The sequence below is a fragment of the Lepidothrix coronata genome, unplaced genomic scaffold (genome assembly GCF_001604755.1).
Source record: "Lepidothrix coronata isolate B3197 unplaced genomic scaffold, Lepidothrix_coronata-1.0 Scaffold74, whole genome shotgun sequence".
NCBI lineage: Eukaryota > Metazoa > Chordata > Aves > Passeriformes > Pipridae > Lepidothrix > Lepidothrix coronata.
Window position 1 is genome coordinate 2,811,791 of NW_016690254.1, and position 16,158 is coordinate 2,827,948.

General features: G+C 43.8%; 2 protein-coding genes and 1 long non-coding RNA gene across 7 annotated transcripts in view; 1 reads left to right on the forward strand and 2 right to left on the reverse strand.

Annotated features, from left to right (window-relative positions):
• Positions 1–29: 29 nt before the first annotated feature.
• Positions 30–6,608, reverse strand: LOC108499498 (isopentenyl-diphosphate Delta-isomerase 1). Of its 3 annotated transcripts, none has more exons than XM_017819396.1 (5): positions 6,496–6,608; positions 5,443–5,603; positions 4,353–4,445; positions 2,940–3,070; positions 30–1,894 (listed from the first exon to the last, which is right to left on the reverse strand). In XM_017819396.1, exons 1-5 carry the CDS (start codon positions 6,594–6,596, stop codon positions 1,577–1,579), a joined length of 804 nt encoding a protein of 267 aa, XP_017674885.1. In that variant the 5' UTR covers positions 6,597–6,608; the 3' UTR covers positions 30–1,576. The 3 variants fall into 3 exon arrangements, with proteins under 3 accessions (XP_017674885.1, XP_017674884.1, XP_017674886.1); XM_017819395.1 differs by having other exon boundaries at positions 5,443–5,606; XM_017819397.1 differs by having other exon boundaries at positions 5,443–5,606; positions 6,412–6,505.
• Positions 6,609–11,292: 4,684 nt separating this feature from the next.
• On the reverse strand, positions 11,293–12,409 carry LOC108499507. 2 transcript variants are annotated; one of them, XR_001875553.1, is made up of 2 exons: positions 12,175–12,409; positions 11,293–11,486 (listed from the first exon to the last, which is right to left on the reverse strand). It is a non-coding gene; the product is annotated as an uncharacterized LOC108499507 (long non-coding RNA). The 2 variants fall into 2 exon arrangements; XR_001875554.1 differs by having other exon boundaries at positions 12,126–12,409.
• Positions 12,410–12,478: 69 nt separating this feature from the next.
• Positions 12,479–16,158, forward strand: part of WDR37 (WD repeat domain 37) — a 45,290-nt gene continuing 41,610 nt past the window's right edge. For both annotated transcript variants that reach the window (XM_017819409.1, XM_017819411.1), the window contains exon 1: positions 12,479–12,641. The gene's annotated coding sequence lies outside the window, so the exon portion shown is untranslated. The remainder of the gene's footprint in view (positions 12,642–16,158) is intronic.

Below are 16,158 nucleotides of genomic sequence, written 5' to 3' on the forward strand. Positions count from 1 at the left end.
ATGTCTGAAAAAAAAACAACAGTCCAAGGTTTTAGGTTAGGTATTTTAATCATAATCTTTAAGACAATCCTAGATTTAAAAAGTATTTGAAAAGTACTGTAATTACCTACAGCTGGGCAATGCAGTTGATTGCAGTGAAGTGGAGGGAGCTGCTACATCACATCATTGTTCCCTCACCCACTATTATTTACTTCAAGACAATACATCAATTCTGGCCAATATACAACAATATTGGCTCTAAAACCTCTAAGTGTTGAACCACTGGAGATGCTGGTGTGGAGAAGCTTCAGTGCTGCAGTCACAATGGGGATAAGAAAGAGAAACCTTGACCACTGGAAAAAGTTAATTTCACCCTTAAACCAGACACAACCAGTTACAAATGTTTTCCATGCAATGAGAAGTGGAATGACAAACATCCTCTTTCATTAAGACACCTCTAGGAAAAGTTGGCTTAAGAAATCTAGTCTGAGTAGTGTGATAACAGAAGAAATAACAATTAAGCTTTTTTAGAGGAAAAAAACAACCCCAAAATCTAATTCAAACTGAGAGACTTGAGTATTTGTCTTATCAAAAAACAGCTTCCATTTTACTCTTGTTACTAGCCACTGACTGCAAGATCAAAAAGGATTACCTCCAGTACAATTTCTAACTAACTGTACTGCAAGACTCAGTGTAAGCCCACAAATTGTCAGTCTTGAATTTTGGAGTTCAGTGGGTTTGAGTAGTCTGGGAATGATTATTACAGATGTTTCAGGAAAAAAAATTTTTTTCAAGATGACTTTGTTTTCTGGAAAATGGAGAAGAGCCATTTAGTGCATATCCCATCTCCAAAGACAGGCTACTTCCTGTATTAGACAGGTACCATTTACATTTGGCATAATTAACCCTTTTTGTTATGTAAGAGATGTCCAGTACTCAGACTTCAAATAACCAGAAAAGGGTGTCAGGGTGAAAACCCCAACCAGACCACCCACTGTTTGTTATCTGAAGCTTTGACACACAACTCAGCATTCCAAAGTGAAACTCACTCCACCCTGACAACCCAATTACTTAAGCTTTTATGTGTTTGGTTAATTATAGAGTATGGTAGCTGAAGAATTTGCTTTCTGCAATTAAAATAATCCTGATTACTTTGCACTAATTGTTTTTTTCTTCAGGCAACTCGTCTTCCCAACACCAGTGCAGAACCAAATTCCTGTGTAATCATTTAAGGCATACTCGTGTTCAGTGGGAACGTACCAGCCCTCCCAGCTGAGCCAGGCTCCCTCCCCAGGTGTGCAGGGCACACACAGGGTGAGGATCTTTCACCAGGCCATGGGGAAAGAGGAACCCAGGGGTTTCATGCCATTGATACCCATTTTACATTAGATCAAGGTAATTTGCACAAGAGAACAAGGATGAGGGGGCAGAGGAGGTGATGAAAGCAGAATTAAAAACGCTGGCTATAACAACCTCTATACCAAGATACTAAACATACTCCAGGTAGACCAATTCTCTGCACCCAAGTCATGATTTACCACAGTGTCAATGAGACAGCACATCATTGCTGGCCTTCAGCACCTTTTACCCCAGCTATTTACATTCGGTGTATTTTTTCATGCTCAACAAATTTGTTCAAATTACTTAAGTTATCCCACCACTTGAACAGAAAGGTCTCTGCTATGAGCTTAAACCACGGAGTGATCTTCACTTCATTCTTGGCAGCTTTGTCCAGGAGCTGTTTCAGTTCTTTCTGTGTCACATAGCAGTAGCTTTGGATCTCATTAGGGTCGGGATTCAGTGTCACATCCTTCTGTACAAATAAGATATAGTCTATCTCATGTTCTCCCCAGATCCCATCAGACTTGGCCTTGTAGTGAATTCGTGTCAGGTAGGAGATTTCTTCTGGAGTTACCTACAACCAAAACGCTTGTCAGAACCGGTGCCAGACCAGAACAATTGCCCTGCTGGGCACTGCAATACTATTATCAGCCATCATCCTGTTCCTCAGAAGTTATTTTCTCCCAAGTGTACAACTGCAATGTACTTCTTCACAAGTTACTATGAAAAAAACTTTTAAAGCACTTTGATGGCATGAGTGGCACAGCATTTCTCTAGTCAGACTTGCCCTGTAGTATTTTCAGTGTATTTCTCCTACACAGCAAATTTTAAGTAATGTTTACCAGACCTTACCACACGCTTACTGAGCACAAACAGTTGCACCTACCCCTCACCTCCCAGGAAAAGGGCCTGGCAACTACTTGAAGCCAAGGTCAGAGCTGTGTAACCCTGAGCTCCAGGGAATCCCTGTGAATTGCACACTGGGTGGTGAATTCTGGGCACCACCTCACCACCATATTTCCCAGGAGCACTGGGAGCTGCTGCTCTGTGTCCCATGGCAGAAATGTAATTTACGTGTAATTAATGTGGAAAGAGATTTCAACTCAGAGCATAATTCAGTCAGCTGCACCCTGCTCTCTGTGCACCCCCAAACTGCCTCCAGAAAGGAAGGTACCAGAAGTGGGCTGTGCAACTGCTCTGGGAGAAATACCGAGTGCTCAGGTCACCTGAATTCCCACAGGAAGCTCGGGATTGCAGAGGGCTTGTCTACAGGTGCTGGCAGCAGCAATGCCCTCCAGGAGCACCAGGTGTAGTGAGCACGTACAGCACTCACTCTGCCAACAGCAGCCAGTCACACATGGAGCAATGCAATCCTTCATTAGAGTGTGGTTTACTCTTTGGCTCATATTCAGTTTGAGCAGTGGAATACTCTAAAATACAACCTACTGGGATAAGCTTTTGAGAGTATGGAATATAGAAGACTCAAGTTCACTCAGTTCTCTACCCCTCCAAAGCTAAATGCATTTTTAGGTTTGAGGCTGACCCTGCCTGCCAGACACAGTTAGTCTGTAAACTGGTAAACGTTGACAAGAATTCCTGTTTTTCCCTCCTTCCTTTACCTGCTCCATGGGAATTCCTAACTCTGCTTTCAGTCGTCTCTGTGCTGCTCTCCGAACACCGATGGCATTATTTTCTTCCAGTTCTAGTGGATGGCTTAGAGGGTGGCTGCAACAGGTGTTGGTAAAACAATCTGCAAGAAGTTTGGATTGGTACATTTTGACATGTATAAAGCATCAGGAAAAAAAACAACACAACAACCAAACCCCCCAGAGGCCAGTTATTCAACACATCACATCTTTGTTTCGCTTTCCCAGAGAAGGGTCACAGAAGGTGGAGGATATTTTCACTTATTATTTTTCTTTACATATTTTGCACTGGGATTTGCCTCCACCAAGCACTGCTTTGCAGGTTAGTATGGATGCATGTGAAGACAGGCATTCTTATCCCCAAGACAACTTAGAGAGCCAGTTTATAAAGACCTTGTTTATCCCTCAAATGCTAATTAAAATTTACTTTTGGGAGTTTATATGCAACTGAATATTGAAAATATTCCCAGAGCTTCAAGACCAGCTGACAGTAAGTAGAATTAAATACAAAGTTTATACTTGTGTTTAAATGACAGCCCATCTATACTCTGTCTCAACCTTTTGTCTACAAAAATCAAGATCAAAAGCATCTAAAATAGAGTTAGAATATCTACAAATTATACTCAAGCATTTTGGGTTTAATTTTTTCCTTCACTGCTAACCAATCAATCTCTAAAGTAAAGATTCCCTTGGAAGGAAGAAAAAGGTCTTTCCTCCTCAAGTTGGAAATGCTTGAATTTGTTTTCCATTGAAAATTCTGCAACAGACAGCTTAATGCTCCCTCGGACACATCTCATGTAAGCTACTTTTCTTTCATTCCCCTTCTTATTTTTATGCCTCTCCATTTGCATTTGATAGTAATAGTTCAGGAGTTTTCAAAAATCATGCACTGTATAGTTTGGCCACGCAGTCTCACTTCTTGTGTAGTTAAATCACACTTCTTGTATAGTTAACTAAGTGTTTTTTGGGACATACACAGACAAAGGTCCACAGATTTCCCAGGCCCCAGGGCTCTGACATCAGCTTTTACAGTGGAATGGGACACTCTCCACAGATACCAGAGCCATTTCTTCAACTCCAGTAAATATGTCTTGCAGCAGAAGTGGTAAACAACACACCCTCTGCCCTTGCATCCACAGGATCAAACCTGTCAGGGAACAATCCTTTCCCAAGAATATAAATAACAATACCCTAGTGTTCCCATTATCTTACTTCATCCACAAGATAAGTACAACTTGAACTCTTAAAAGTACTGGAAGTATCTCCTCTCCAAAGCAGTAAATTCTAAAACCTCAGAATGAATTAAACTGCAGGATTAGATTGACATATTTTCTTTTAAATACTGATTTCAATAAAACATTTTGATAAATACATTTCATTACTAACCTGGAAATGTAATTTTTGCATTTGACCTCTGCTGCAGCAACAGTTTATTTTCTGTATTAAATAAGAAAACACTGAAAGCTCGGTGTAGTAAACCTAAAAGTAAAAAATAAAAAAATCCTGAGCTACTTAACAGAAAAGAAAAAAAACATATGAAGACACTTTAAAGGCTTAGAATGGCCTCATTTTTGGGTAACCCAATTTAAAATTAATACATGTTAAAAAACAAGGATTTGATAACTCAGAGCTATTATTCAGGTTTCTATGTCAGCTTACGCAAAACACTATGAAATTAGAAAAGTGTAAGGAATGACAATGCAACAGAAGAGTTCTACTCTACTCAGTTCACAATTCTGAATATGCACATTTGGGCAAGCTTCCAAGGAGGGCTCAGCATCCATAAATTTACTATCGAAAAGAGATGATTCAAAAATTCCTAAAAAACTATGGAATTTCAAGAACTGAAAAGGCACAAGGAAAACAGGCTCCCTTACAAACAGTATAAGTGCAGAATTGCTGTTTTCTTCACCTTTCAAGTTTATCATTCCTCACTCTCCAGGAAGATGTTTCCCCCAGCTTCATAAAAGGAGGTCACACCTTGAATCTATGAGAGATTCATGAATGTGACCAACCCTCAAATAAACTCACAATCAGTTAAACCCCTTGTTATCATCAGTATTTGAAGTAGAACTCGGTGTGAACTACTTCAAAATCAAAGCCTCTACTTGTAAAGAACTCAGCAAAGAAGCAAGTGGCATTCTTCAGAAAAAACTACAAAGAATCAGGTGTCTATAATAGGAAAAAAATACTATTTCATCTTCAAAATGTGATTCAAAAGTATTTATCAAGACACAAAGCTTGTATCTGCAATCACACATTTCTCTCCTTTGCAACTGCTGCCAATTCAGTGTTCCTCATATCACAGAATTTTAACATTAGATGTTGTTCGCTGGGGAGGAGGAGCTGTGGGGAAGCACTTGCTCTGGTTTGATCCAACACTCACCTGAGATTAAGGCTTCAATTTAATCATGACTATATTTCTGAAAATATCCAGTCAACTTAATGGTTCAGTTAGAAGGTAAGTAAGCTGTACCTTTATCAATGTTTTCATTCAAGTGACAGTTTTTCTTGGTGTCTGCTCCAATCCTTTTGTCATTTTCATCGATAAGGATGCACATCTCTGCCAAGAGCTGCACCTGCTGCTCATCCAGGTGGTCTGTGTTTACTTCAGGCATGGTGATGGTAGCACAGGTCCTACTGAAAACAAGCAGTGAGTAGTCATTCAGGAATAACAACATCTGCAAGGCTGTGGGCAGACTGTGAGAAATAATCAAATGACTCAGTTTTCTGACATGGTGTAAACTGTGCACCAATTGTATTTTGGGGGGTTTACATGCTTTTAGGTTCCTGAAATTTCCTGCCCACGACACGAATCACACAGCACACCCCTAAGGGTTCAGGAACGAGATTTCCTTGACCAGGACACGCAGCCCAAGGCACCTCAAAAGCAACCCCCGCCCTGCTCCGAGCCTCTGCCGCCGTGCGTGCTCCCTCAGCTCAGCCACAGATGGGTCAGGCTGGAAGGGACCACGGCGGGTGATCCGGTCCCTGCCTAAGCGGGGTCGTCCCAGAGCAGATGGCACAGGATTTGTCCAAACGGTCCTGGGATATCTCCAGTGAGGGAGACTCCATACCCTCTCTGGGCAACCTGTTCCAGAGCTCGGTCACCGCACAGTGACACAGTAAAGAAGTTCCTCCGCATGGCCTTCCTGTGCATCAGTTTCTGCCCGTTGCCTCTCGTCCTACTGCTCGGCACCATGGAGAAGAGCCTGGTCTAAAGGCACCCCCCCTTCAGACGTTTATACACATTGATAAGGTCCCCTCTCAGGCGTCTCCTCTCGAGGCTGAACAGGCCCAGCTCCCTCAGCCTTTCCTCGCAAGAGAGAGATGCTGCAGTGCCTTCATCACCCTCGCTGCCCTCCGCCGACCCACTCCAGCAGCTCCACGTCCCTTTGGTACTGAGGAGCCTAGAACTGGACACAGCGCTCCAGACGCGCCTCACCAGGGCTGAGGAGAGGAGCAGGATCGACGCCCTCGGCCCCCTCTGCCCCTCTGGCAGTCCCGTTTCCGCGCAGTCCCCGCTCACCTCCGTGCCCGCCCCGGCGGTACCTCAGAGCCCCTCAGTCCCCTCGCGCCGCGGTAACTCCGCAAAGCCCCGCACCCGACCCCGCGCAGCGCGCGCCACATGGCGCGGCCCGCCGCCTCGGCCAATGGCGGCACCGCCCGGCGCTGACGTCACCATATCGCCCGATCGCCCCACTGCGGCGCGGGGGGCGGGACCAGCAGTGACAGCGAGGAGTGGCGGCGGGAGCAGCCAATCGCAGCACGGCCTCGCAGGAGCGCTGGCCAATAGAGAGAGAGAGTAGCGGCGGGGCGGCCAATGGGAGCGGGGCGGCCGCGTCGGGCCGTGCCCGGCAGGGCGGGAGGGGCGTTCTGAGGTGGCGCCTGACACAGGGGGACCGGGGTCGGGATAGGGAACGGGAATGAGAAGGGGATCGGGATTGGGCTCCATTACCAGGGAGAAGCCTTCAGCTTCTCCTAGTAGCCAGGGATCACTGAATTCATGGCTAGGCTTCGCGAACGAAGATTTGGGAAGATCTCTACCCGCATTTGCTACAAGCGCGCTGGTGGCTAAAGAGGCAGGAAAAGACCTCTGAGATCATCTAGTCCAGCCTATGACCCAACATCACCCTGCCGGTCAACCGGACCATGGCACCTAGTGCTACGTCGAGTCTTCCCTTAAACACCTCCAGGGACCTCCTTGGGCATCCCATTCCAGTGTCTGAAGCTTGACCCATTTCTAACATTGAGCGCTACCTGTTGCCTTTTCACTCATCCATGAAAACCAAAGGACCACTCCGAAGTGCCGGTCCTACAGATGTTTGTTCAATTTCTGTTCAGCTCTGGGAGTGTTTCAAGAAGCAGCCATAAGCACGAGTCTGTAGAGTCACAGGGTGTTTTGGCACATCTAGTCTTGGATGCTTTTCTTTGCTCCACAGCAGCATCCCTTGAGCCAAAGATTCATGTGTGTCATACAGCTCAGAGCCTGTGGCACTCAGAGTGGGGCAGTACAGGCCACTTGTCCCCCCTCCTGCAGTGAGAACTACAGCTTGTGGAAAACAGTTCCTGTGCTAGTCAAGCTCTGAAACTGCCTGACTCATCGAGTTCTTGAGGGGCAGAGAAAGAAACACCCAGTTTCTTTGAAGGAATGGAGCGTAGGCCAGACGTCAAGATGAACTGGTCAGATAGGGGACTTATAGATATGCACAGATAGAGGCAGAGAAACTTCAATAGCAGCCTCTAGAAACTTCACGCCACCACAGCTGAGTACCTTCTCAGCAAGACTTTTACTGCAAGACTTTTACTTTATTGCCTGTCCACATATTTGGATTTATAATTAGATTCCATAAAATGCCTAGAAGTGACATTTCACATGCCTTGGGGGCATGGCTCTTTCTGATTGTCTCTCAGCTCAAGTTCCAGTATTTCCATCTGGTTGGTTTGATTTTTCCTGTGAACAGGACAGATGGCCTATCATTTAGAGATACCATTATCAGCACAAAATGTTCAAATGGACAGTTAATATTTTACAAGGGTGGTATCTTAGTGTTTCCCTGTGCAGAGGGAGGAGTGTGGAAGTGGTTTAAGTGGAAGCCACTTGAAACCAGCAGAGCATCAAAAGTAGAAGAAAAAAAAAAGAATAAGAATGGCCAAGCTGCTGCATTTCCCTTAAACTACCCAAAATATAACATCAGAACATTAGTATAAATTAACAATATTACAAATCTAATGTTATCACAAGAACATTAACATAAATATGTACTCTCACAAAGGACTGGAATGTACACAGATTACTTTTTATTGACTTTACTTATCATTACTTTACAGATTACTTATTGCTGAGTCACTGTTTGGCACGAAAACACAGTACCTGGAGACTGAGCTTTGTAGAAATAAAGAGAATATCCTTTACCACATCAATCAGTTGCTCATTTGATCGTTCCAGATTAAAAAAATCTGTAATTTTTTCTTCTATGATTTTCCTAATGTAACCAAACAAGCTACACAAATCCATCAAAAATATAACTACTGAGATGGACATACAAACCAGCATTTCATAGAGAGACAACAGAGTTAACAAGCAGCTCTCCTGCAAGTAAAGCTCTTTTGGAGTAGTTACTTCTACCCTGAAAGGCAGAGGTGGGTCTGTACATGAGGCAAAATGGATGTGTGACACACACCAATGAGCAGGTGTACACAGTGATGTTCAGGCTACACAGCAGAGGGAAATATATAAAAAAGTCCTTATAGATAATGGAGAAAAGAAAAGAGATTCTTATTTTCCTAGTAATAGCTATTGAGAACTTCTATACAGGCACTTTAGAACCTGACAGTCAGAAACAACTACAGTTTCTGTCTTGCCCAGACAAACAAAGCACTTCACCTGCAGCAAGGCTGGTGAGCACCAAGTGACAAATCCTGGATAATGAGAGGCAAAGAAGGAGGCACAAAGGATGACAGAGACAAACCCAAACATTTTCACAAAACAAACAAGGGAGAGACCTCCCAAGCCTTTAAGCTAAGACACTTTCAGGATCAGGTGTTTTATGTCACCTGTCTCATCTTTCATCTCGCTCCCCTCCAGACTTGCTCTGTACTTTCAAAGCTCTTTGTGTTGAAAATAAAGCATCCTAATTTCTGTAGTGGTATGCACCTCACTGAAACCTCAGAACTTTTACTCCACACCGCATAAACAGAAGAGTGCCTGAAGTGACATATAAATGCCTTTGAGACTTAATTTATGCATCTCCTGAAGTCTGCTGACTATTTTCAAACACTACAAACAAGAGGAAAACTGCTTCCTGTCACCACTGGGAAGACTTTAATTTCACCTGAAAATCCAACCAGCTGCAAATCAGTGACAGACTTTTGCTGTCTACGAAGATAAAGGGAAATGCAACCTCCATCAAACTGGAGGAGAACATTTTAGTTCTCCTGCAAGTTAAACAAGAAGATGGTGAACCACAGGACGAAGTAAATTCTGAACAAACCTGGTATTTGACCCCTGCCTAGAATGCATAGACTCCTGAAACATGCTTGTCCTCGGTTTTCAGATTTGCCTAGGAATATTAAGGGCTTTTTCCCATACTTCATGTCCAACCTTCTTCTTTTTCATCTTCCTGTTCACTTGCTCTGATATTTAAGACTTGCAGTTCACCCATCTCAGCTATAGAGCTATCCTTTTTCCTAGTCTCCCTGGAGAATTCCTCTCGGAAGTCTGCTCCTGCCTCGGAGTCATAGCTCTCCAGAAAATATTTGTCTAAGTGATCCACTTAGGTGGAGAGCAAACAACAACCTGAGTTTTATCTAAAATGGGAGGTAAATACCTCCCATTCTTAACTAATCTGCTGTTGTTCACTTGAATCTGCTCTCTTAAATGGCCTGGTTCAGGGAAGAGGGTTGGCTTCAGCTTGCTCCAGAGAAGACAGATGGCTTTGTAGTAAAAATGTAATACGTGTATGCTAAATACATAAGTAGGATGTTGTATTTGCATTTAGGTTTGCTATCTCAAGTGTGATGGAAAGAGTGCTTTGATGGACAGCTTCCAAATGTTTTTGTACAGCATAAGGTGAATGAATAACGATATAGGAAATGGCTCGTTTAGGAAGGAGTTATTAGAAGCAATCCTATAGGAAGAAGTAATGCTTGACCTCTTAAATCTTTTTGTTTGTTTGTTTTTCTTACTTTTGGTTTGAACTCTTGATAGGAGGATTTGTTTTTTCCTGCTACTTTTACAGCTTTGGAAAATGTTAATTTGGGAGATTCAGCTGTTATTCAGAAGTAGGTCTGGAAGGTGATGTCCAGGACAACCTAACTTTTCTCACTCAACTTATTACAAGACTTATTTCGAAGGCTTCTTATCTGTTGAAGAGATGCTGACTGGTACTGCCCCTCCCGTTTCCCCAGGCTCCTGTATTCCTATCTTTGTCTCTTTTTTTAAAAACAGGTAATTTGTGAAAAGTAGTCTTTTGTTCTGCTCTTTCTCCTGTACATTACACAGTGCTTGCTACTCTTGCACTGCCACAACAAAACCAAACCAGTAGTAGAGCTGGAGTGACAACAGGCCACTCCTTGTTCTTTTCTCATTGAAAAAGCAAAGGCATCTGTACAGATGTAGGATACTTCCAGGCTATTTGGGATTTCCTGTTAATTTTCAGGTGAAGCACTCTCTGCCAAGGATAAAGTTATTTAAACCCCTGTCTTTGTTTATTTTAGTATTTTACATTTCTTCGGGAAAAAAATGGTCATCTCTGTATTATGCCCAGCTGCTAGAGAGAGAGCTGCTCCAGAGGACAACAAATTTGCCAGATGTTTTCCCAGGGAAATCTCAAACATGGGTCTTTGTGCTCTCACTGGACAGTTTTTTCCTTCACAGTTACAGCTAAAGCTGTTATGGTACAGTAGTGTTATATTAGGGGCAAAGTAATTTTAGTAGGGATAATAAGGCTTGAAAAATATTTAGTTAGGAACTGAACAGCTGAGGACTTGAGTTGTGCCTTGGCTGAGATGGCTGAGCCACTGCAACTGCACCATCTGGGGAAAGAATTCAAAGCATCAAACGGTGGCATTTGGTCAGGCTGTGTTCAGGCTTCCTCCAGGCAACTCTGTTCTACCTCTTGTCCCTTTTCTTTTGCCTGTTCAGTCTCCCTTCTTTTCCACTCCTTAAAGCCATTTAGCTATTCATTTTGCTCCCTTTTGGTGGCTTTGAAGAAGCGAATAGGATACAATTATGGGAAGTGCTCAACCAGTTAGGCTGGTTATCTTGGAGAATGACCTCCAGTAATGAAAAATAAGCTAGTAAATAGGTAAATCACTATTTTTGTCGGTGTTTAATACAGCTTTAATTAAGACATGACTGCACAGAAGTGGATAGAAAGGAAAAAGAAGACAAAAAAGAACTGCTGGCAGACTTGTAGCTGGGAAGCACATGAAAAGAAAATTTAATATTTCCAGCCCTCACTGAGGCACATGTTCTTCTGGCCTTTTCACAGACCTCTTCTGAGGCAGCTAGATAATCTGCAGGAAGAGGGAAAATAATTAGGCAAAGGCCTCTTTTGACTTTCACTATCTGCTACGTTGAATAAGAATTTTAGGTGAAGGTTTTTTCTAAGTGTTAATCAGCAGAGGAATTAATCACATTTCAATTATGCGTTGTAGGCTTCAGAGCGAACAGCCTACTTGCAAATCATGGCTAGCTTTGATACACTGCTTCTGTCGTACCGTCTGCAGACACAGTAAAGACCAAAAGCAGTATTTCCCAGCCATTTTCTATTAAAAAATATGGAATTCCAGTGGTGTTTCACGGAAGTTTCACCCCCCAGTGTTACTGGATATACTAAAACAGTGTTAACAGTAAACAGTAAATCACAGAATCAACTAGGTTGGAAAAGACCGCTGAGATCATCAAGTCTAACCTATGAACCAACACCACCTTGTCAACTAGACCATGACACTGAGTGCCACATCCAGCCTCTTCTTAAACACCTCCAGGGACGGTGACTCCACTACCTCCCTGGGCAGCCCATTCCAATGTCTGAGCACCCCTTCTGTAGAGAAATTCTTCCGAATATCCAACCTGAACCTCCCCTGGCGCAGCTTAATACCGTGCTCTCTTGCCCTGTCGCTGGTTGCCTGGGAGAAGAGACCGACCCCCACCTGGCTACACCCTCCTTTCAGGGAGTTGTAGAGCGTAACACAGCGTTACCCCCGAGAGGCGACAGTCGGGATGAAACACAACTGAGCTGTTTAAACACCAGCACTGAGCTGACCCCGGGCTGACCTGGGTCAGCGGGGATGAGCCGCGGGGCGGCGGCGGGGCAGCTCCTGCCCGCTGCCATTCCCGATCCCGCGGGCTGCTCCCCCAGCGGGTGGCTCTCCCGGGCCCAGTGCCATTCCCTATCCCGAGAGGCTCCCCCGCTCCCTGCCCGTCGCCATCGCGGCCCGGAGCGGGGGCCGCGCCGCTTCCGCCGGATGTCGCCTTGAGGGCTCCGCACCGGGGAGGCGCGTCCTGCCCGAGCGGCGTCGGGATCGTTGCTGTTGCTGCTGCTACCGCTGCACCTCCCGCCCTTCTCCTCCTCCTCGCCGTCCTCATCCTCCCCCTCCTCCTGCTCCGCGCCGCCCGCGGCCCTGCCCCTCCGCGCCCGCCGTGTCTGACCCGGCCGTGTCTGACAGGTGAGTGCGGGGGCAGCGGGGCGCGGACCCTCCGCCATCTTCGCGGCCGCCCGAGGCGCCGAGGGGGCGCGGGGGTCCGGGCGCGGTCCGGGGGCAGCGGCGGTGCCTCCCCGGCGGTACCTGCGCGGTGCCGCTGCCACCGCCCAGGCCCGCGGGGCTCCCCCCGCCGAGCACCCCCTGCCAGCCCGCCCCGCTCCGCTTCGGTTCCACGTGAAATGGCTCGCACTGTATTCCTTGAACACCGAAATAACCGAAAACGAGCCCTTCCTCTTCTGCTCCCGGGTGTCGGGGTGTTTTAGCGCTCCCAGCCCAAGGCTGTAGGGATGGTTCCAGGTCTGCGGACGGCGGAGCCGAGGGTGGTGCTGAGGAGACTCGGCTCGCTAACTTTGTTCGTGTGCTGCTGCATATCCTAAGGACAAGCCCAGCGTAGTGCCTCGTTATCTTACAGATTGAGTTCAGAGCATCTGACACGTACAGATGGAGTAAAGATGAAACGCCCAAATTCCCTGAAGTGGGGCACAGCTGAATGAGGAAGGGAAGCACCGTTTGTGGTGGGATGGGGTGGATCTGGCCTCCAGCAGTGGGAGAATGACCTAGCACTGTCCAAGATGGGTAAAAGTTGTCTGTAAAGAGCCATTTTCAGTATTTCTTTCTTTTTCTCAGCTAAGACCTATGAAAACAAGTTTGAGGGAAGAATTGATATGCTTAATGTATTCAAAGCTTGAGTAGAGGTTAGGTTCCAGTTCCTTATGCAAAGACGAGGAAAACTTTTTCAAGTTAAGTGTTGATCTGTGATTCAAGGACATCTTGGTGTTTTTAAGAAAAGAGAAACTTCTACATGTGTTTTTATCCCTCTTGGTACATCTTCCAGCTTGTCAAATTTGTTTTGTTTTTGTGGCTTAAAGTGGGCTTTCTGTAACAGTAATTTCATGGAAGGTTTACTTAAAGAACTGGTGGAACAGCTTCTTTGAAGTGATTCAGTGTCATTGAGTACACCTTGAAATTATACAAATGTCAATTGTTCAGGCATTTTACAACATCACAGCAATATTTTCTCCTTAAGCAAATTTCTGAAACTGTTTTCCAAGCAAGCTTGCTGTTGGGGTTTCTTGATGGTTTTGAAAACGAGTTGGTAACCCCAAGAACCCACAAGTATGTTTTCTAATGAGTAGTTTGGCTTAGATAAGATCTTTGTGCGTGGTGTCAACTCTAACCTGTCTGGTAATAACTTTAAATGTAGCTTTATGTATTGTGGACTTGGGCAATTATTTTATGAAAAGGTGCCTGCACCAAACATTATAATTTAAGGCAGAGGCCACAAACATGTTGTTTGTTTTTTAATGCCAGTTGTTTATGTGTACGTTTGTCCCTAAATTAGGTTTATCATGTTAAATCTAAAGATTCTAAGATGAGACTGTCTCTTCAATGTAGACAGGCCCTTCCACCATCTATTTCTTAAATTTAGGATTTGTTTAAAGGATGCAGTCTTTAGTAGGGACTGAGACACTTAAATTTATTGGTACAGTCATGAGATAAATACTCATGAGTGTGGTGATAATGTCTTACAAGAAGAGCTTATTTTTATGAAATCCTGAAATTGCAAGCCAGAACTAGTGCATGCCAGGTAAGGAGTAATTAAGTGATATTGCATTTTATAAGTTCGAGGCGAGATTGGAATCATTTTATGTCATGGAATTTTAAGTCTTGGAGCTAAGACTAGTAGCTTATCTTGTGAGGTGAAGGCCAGGGTGAGGGGCTTCTTCTGGAGACTACCTTTTCACACCTCTCTGGGGAGAGTTTATTGGTACTCTCTGCCTGACCGCTGAGGAATGGATAAGAATAAGGATGGTCTCCTTGCAAGCGAGAGTGATTTGTGTTTTCTCATCCCCAAGTAATACACACAGGCTATTTTTAGGCTGTCTCAGTGTTTCAAGAGGGTAGGACTGGGTACTCACAATGCTGTCACACAGACTGTTGGAAGGTTCTGTAGTTCTCTGTGCTAGGCCATATGAGGTAATGCTTCAAGAATGTGCTGTACAGAGATTATTTATTGGTGCTTCAGAACAGCTAAATGTGTTATAGTTAAAGTTACTTGGCTTTTGTTGAAGTCTTAAGCACTATAAGATTCTAATTTACTGGCAAGTAATATATTCCCAAATGAAGAGCAAAGATATTAGAGGTCACTCTGCCTCAATAAAACTATAATAGCAATTTATCTGGTACATCTCTAATAAGTACATAAATATTGAGTGTTTAGAGACTAGCACAATAAGATTCTGGCCTCTGAGTGTAGTGCTGTGGTTCCTTAAATAAATACCTGGTTAAACCACCTTTCCTCTTGAACTTAAGTTTCCTCACCCTCAGGTCTTGTATTTGCATACCCGTGTATGCATGTAGGCTACTTCTAGGCTGTTGGGGATTTGGTAATACAGAAATGGGAGTTGAAATGGCTGTGAAACAGGTAAGGAAATAAAGTAGCCTTCAAACATAGTTTAGGATTTAACCAGTAATTTAGCAGGATGTGATGCTGTCTGTTGAACTCTTCAATAAAGTCAGTGAGTCAATACCTATAAATAAAAAAGGCAGGATATGTACTCATAGGTAACTAATTAGTGTTGAATAAGATTATATCATACCCTGTACCATTTAAAGTATTTGAAACAGTGAGCATCCTCAGTGAGCATCATGGCACAGGTCTCAAAGGGAAGCTTTCAGGACATCAGCAATTTCACTGAATAGGTCTTAGTCTGATGATAATTAGTGGACTCAGGAAAATTTTTTCTGTATTCTAAAAAAAAGAAATAAAAAATGCAAGTTTGATAGTTATAGTTGTCTAATACTAGTTAATATAAGCTTGTATGGTGAGAGTACCATTTCTTGCTTTAGTTGACTGTATGGCAGGCTAGGTCTGCATTTTGGTGTGATTGCAGCATTTGCTGACACAGTTGAATTAGCAAGATCAAAGCTTGCTGGCAGCAAAACTGGGCTGGCTTACATGTTGATGTTGGTGTTAGAAGCTTGCTTAGGGTAGTTACTTACTAATGTGTTAAAGCTTTTATTGTTGATTTCAGCTGTATAAAGTACTTACAATTCATTGGTTCAGCTTCTTTACTCTGTTTTCTATTGAAAGGAGGTTGTCATCTTCAGTGGTGGATGTTTGCTTTCCCCTTTTACATTTCGAGGAACCTCCAGTTTCACTTGAAAGAATGCTGCACTAAATTTAGAAAAAAAATCAATAATGTAATGCTTGAGTGGATTCCACAAGGTTTGAGTACACTCATTAGTGGTTCCAGTATCATCTGTGATGATCTGGAATGGTTTTGTTTCCTAAATATTTACCTTTAGCCAAACAACTAGTTTTACAAAGCAGTCTGTTTAGCTTGGTTTTTCTCAGGTGTGCTGTATTCTTGGGGATTGCATTGAATTAATGGCACTTGAATATGCAGCATCACTGAAGGAAATTGTTCACCGAAGACCACAAAATGGAAGTTTTACTCCTTTAAATTTGATTTCTTTG

Excerpts from the sequence above, each read along its gene's own strand:
- LOC108499498 (XM_017819395.1), bottom strand. The coding sequence starts at position 6,596 with ATGTGGCGCGCGCTGCGCGGGGTCGGGTGCGGGGCTTTGCGGAGTTAC. Across the intron at positions 4,446-5,442 it reads GAATGAAAACATTGATAAAG|GTTTACTACACCGAGCTTTC; the intron begins GTACAGCTTACT and ends TTTTACTTTTAG. Across the intron at positions 1,895-2,939 it reads TAGGAATTCCCATGGAGCAG|GTAACTCCAGAAGAAATCTC; the intron begins GTAAAGGAAGGA and ends TTTTGGTTGTAG.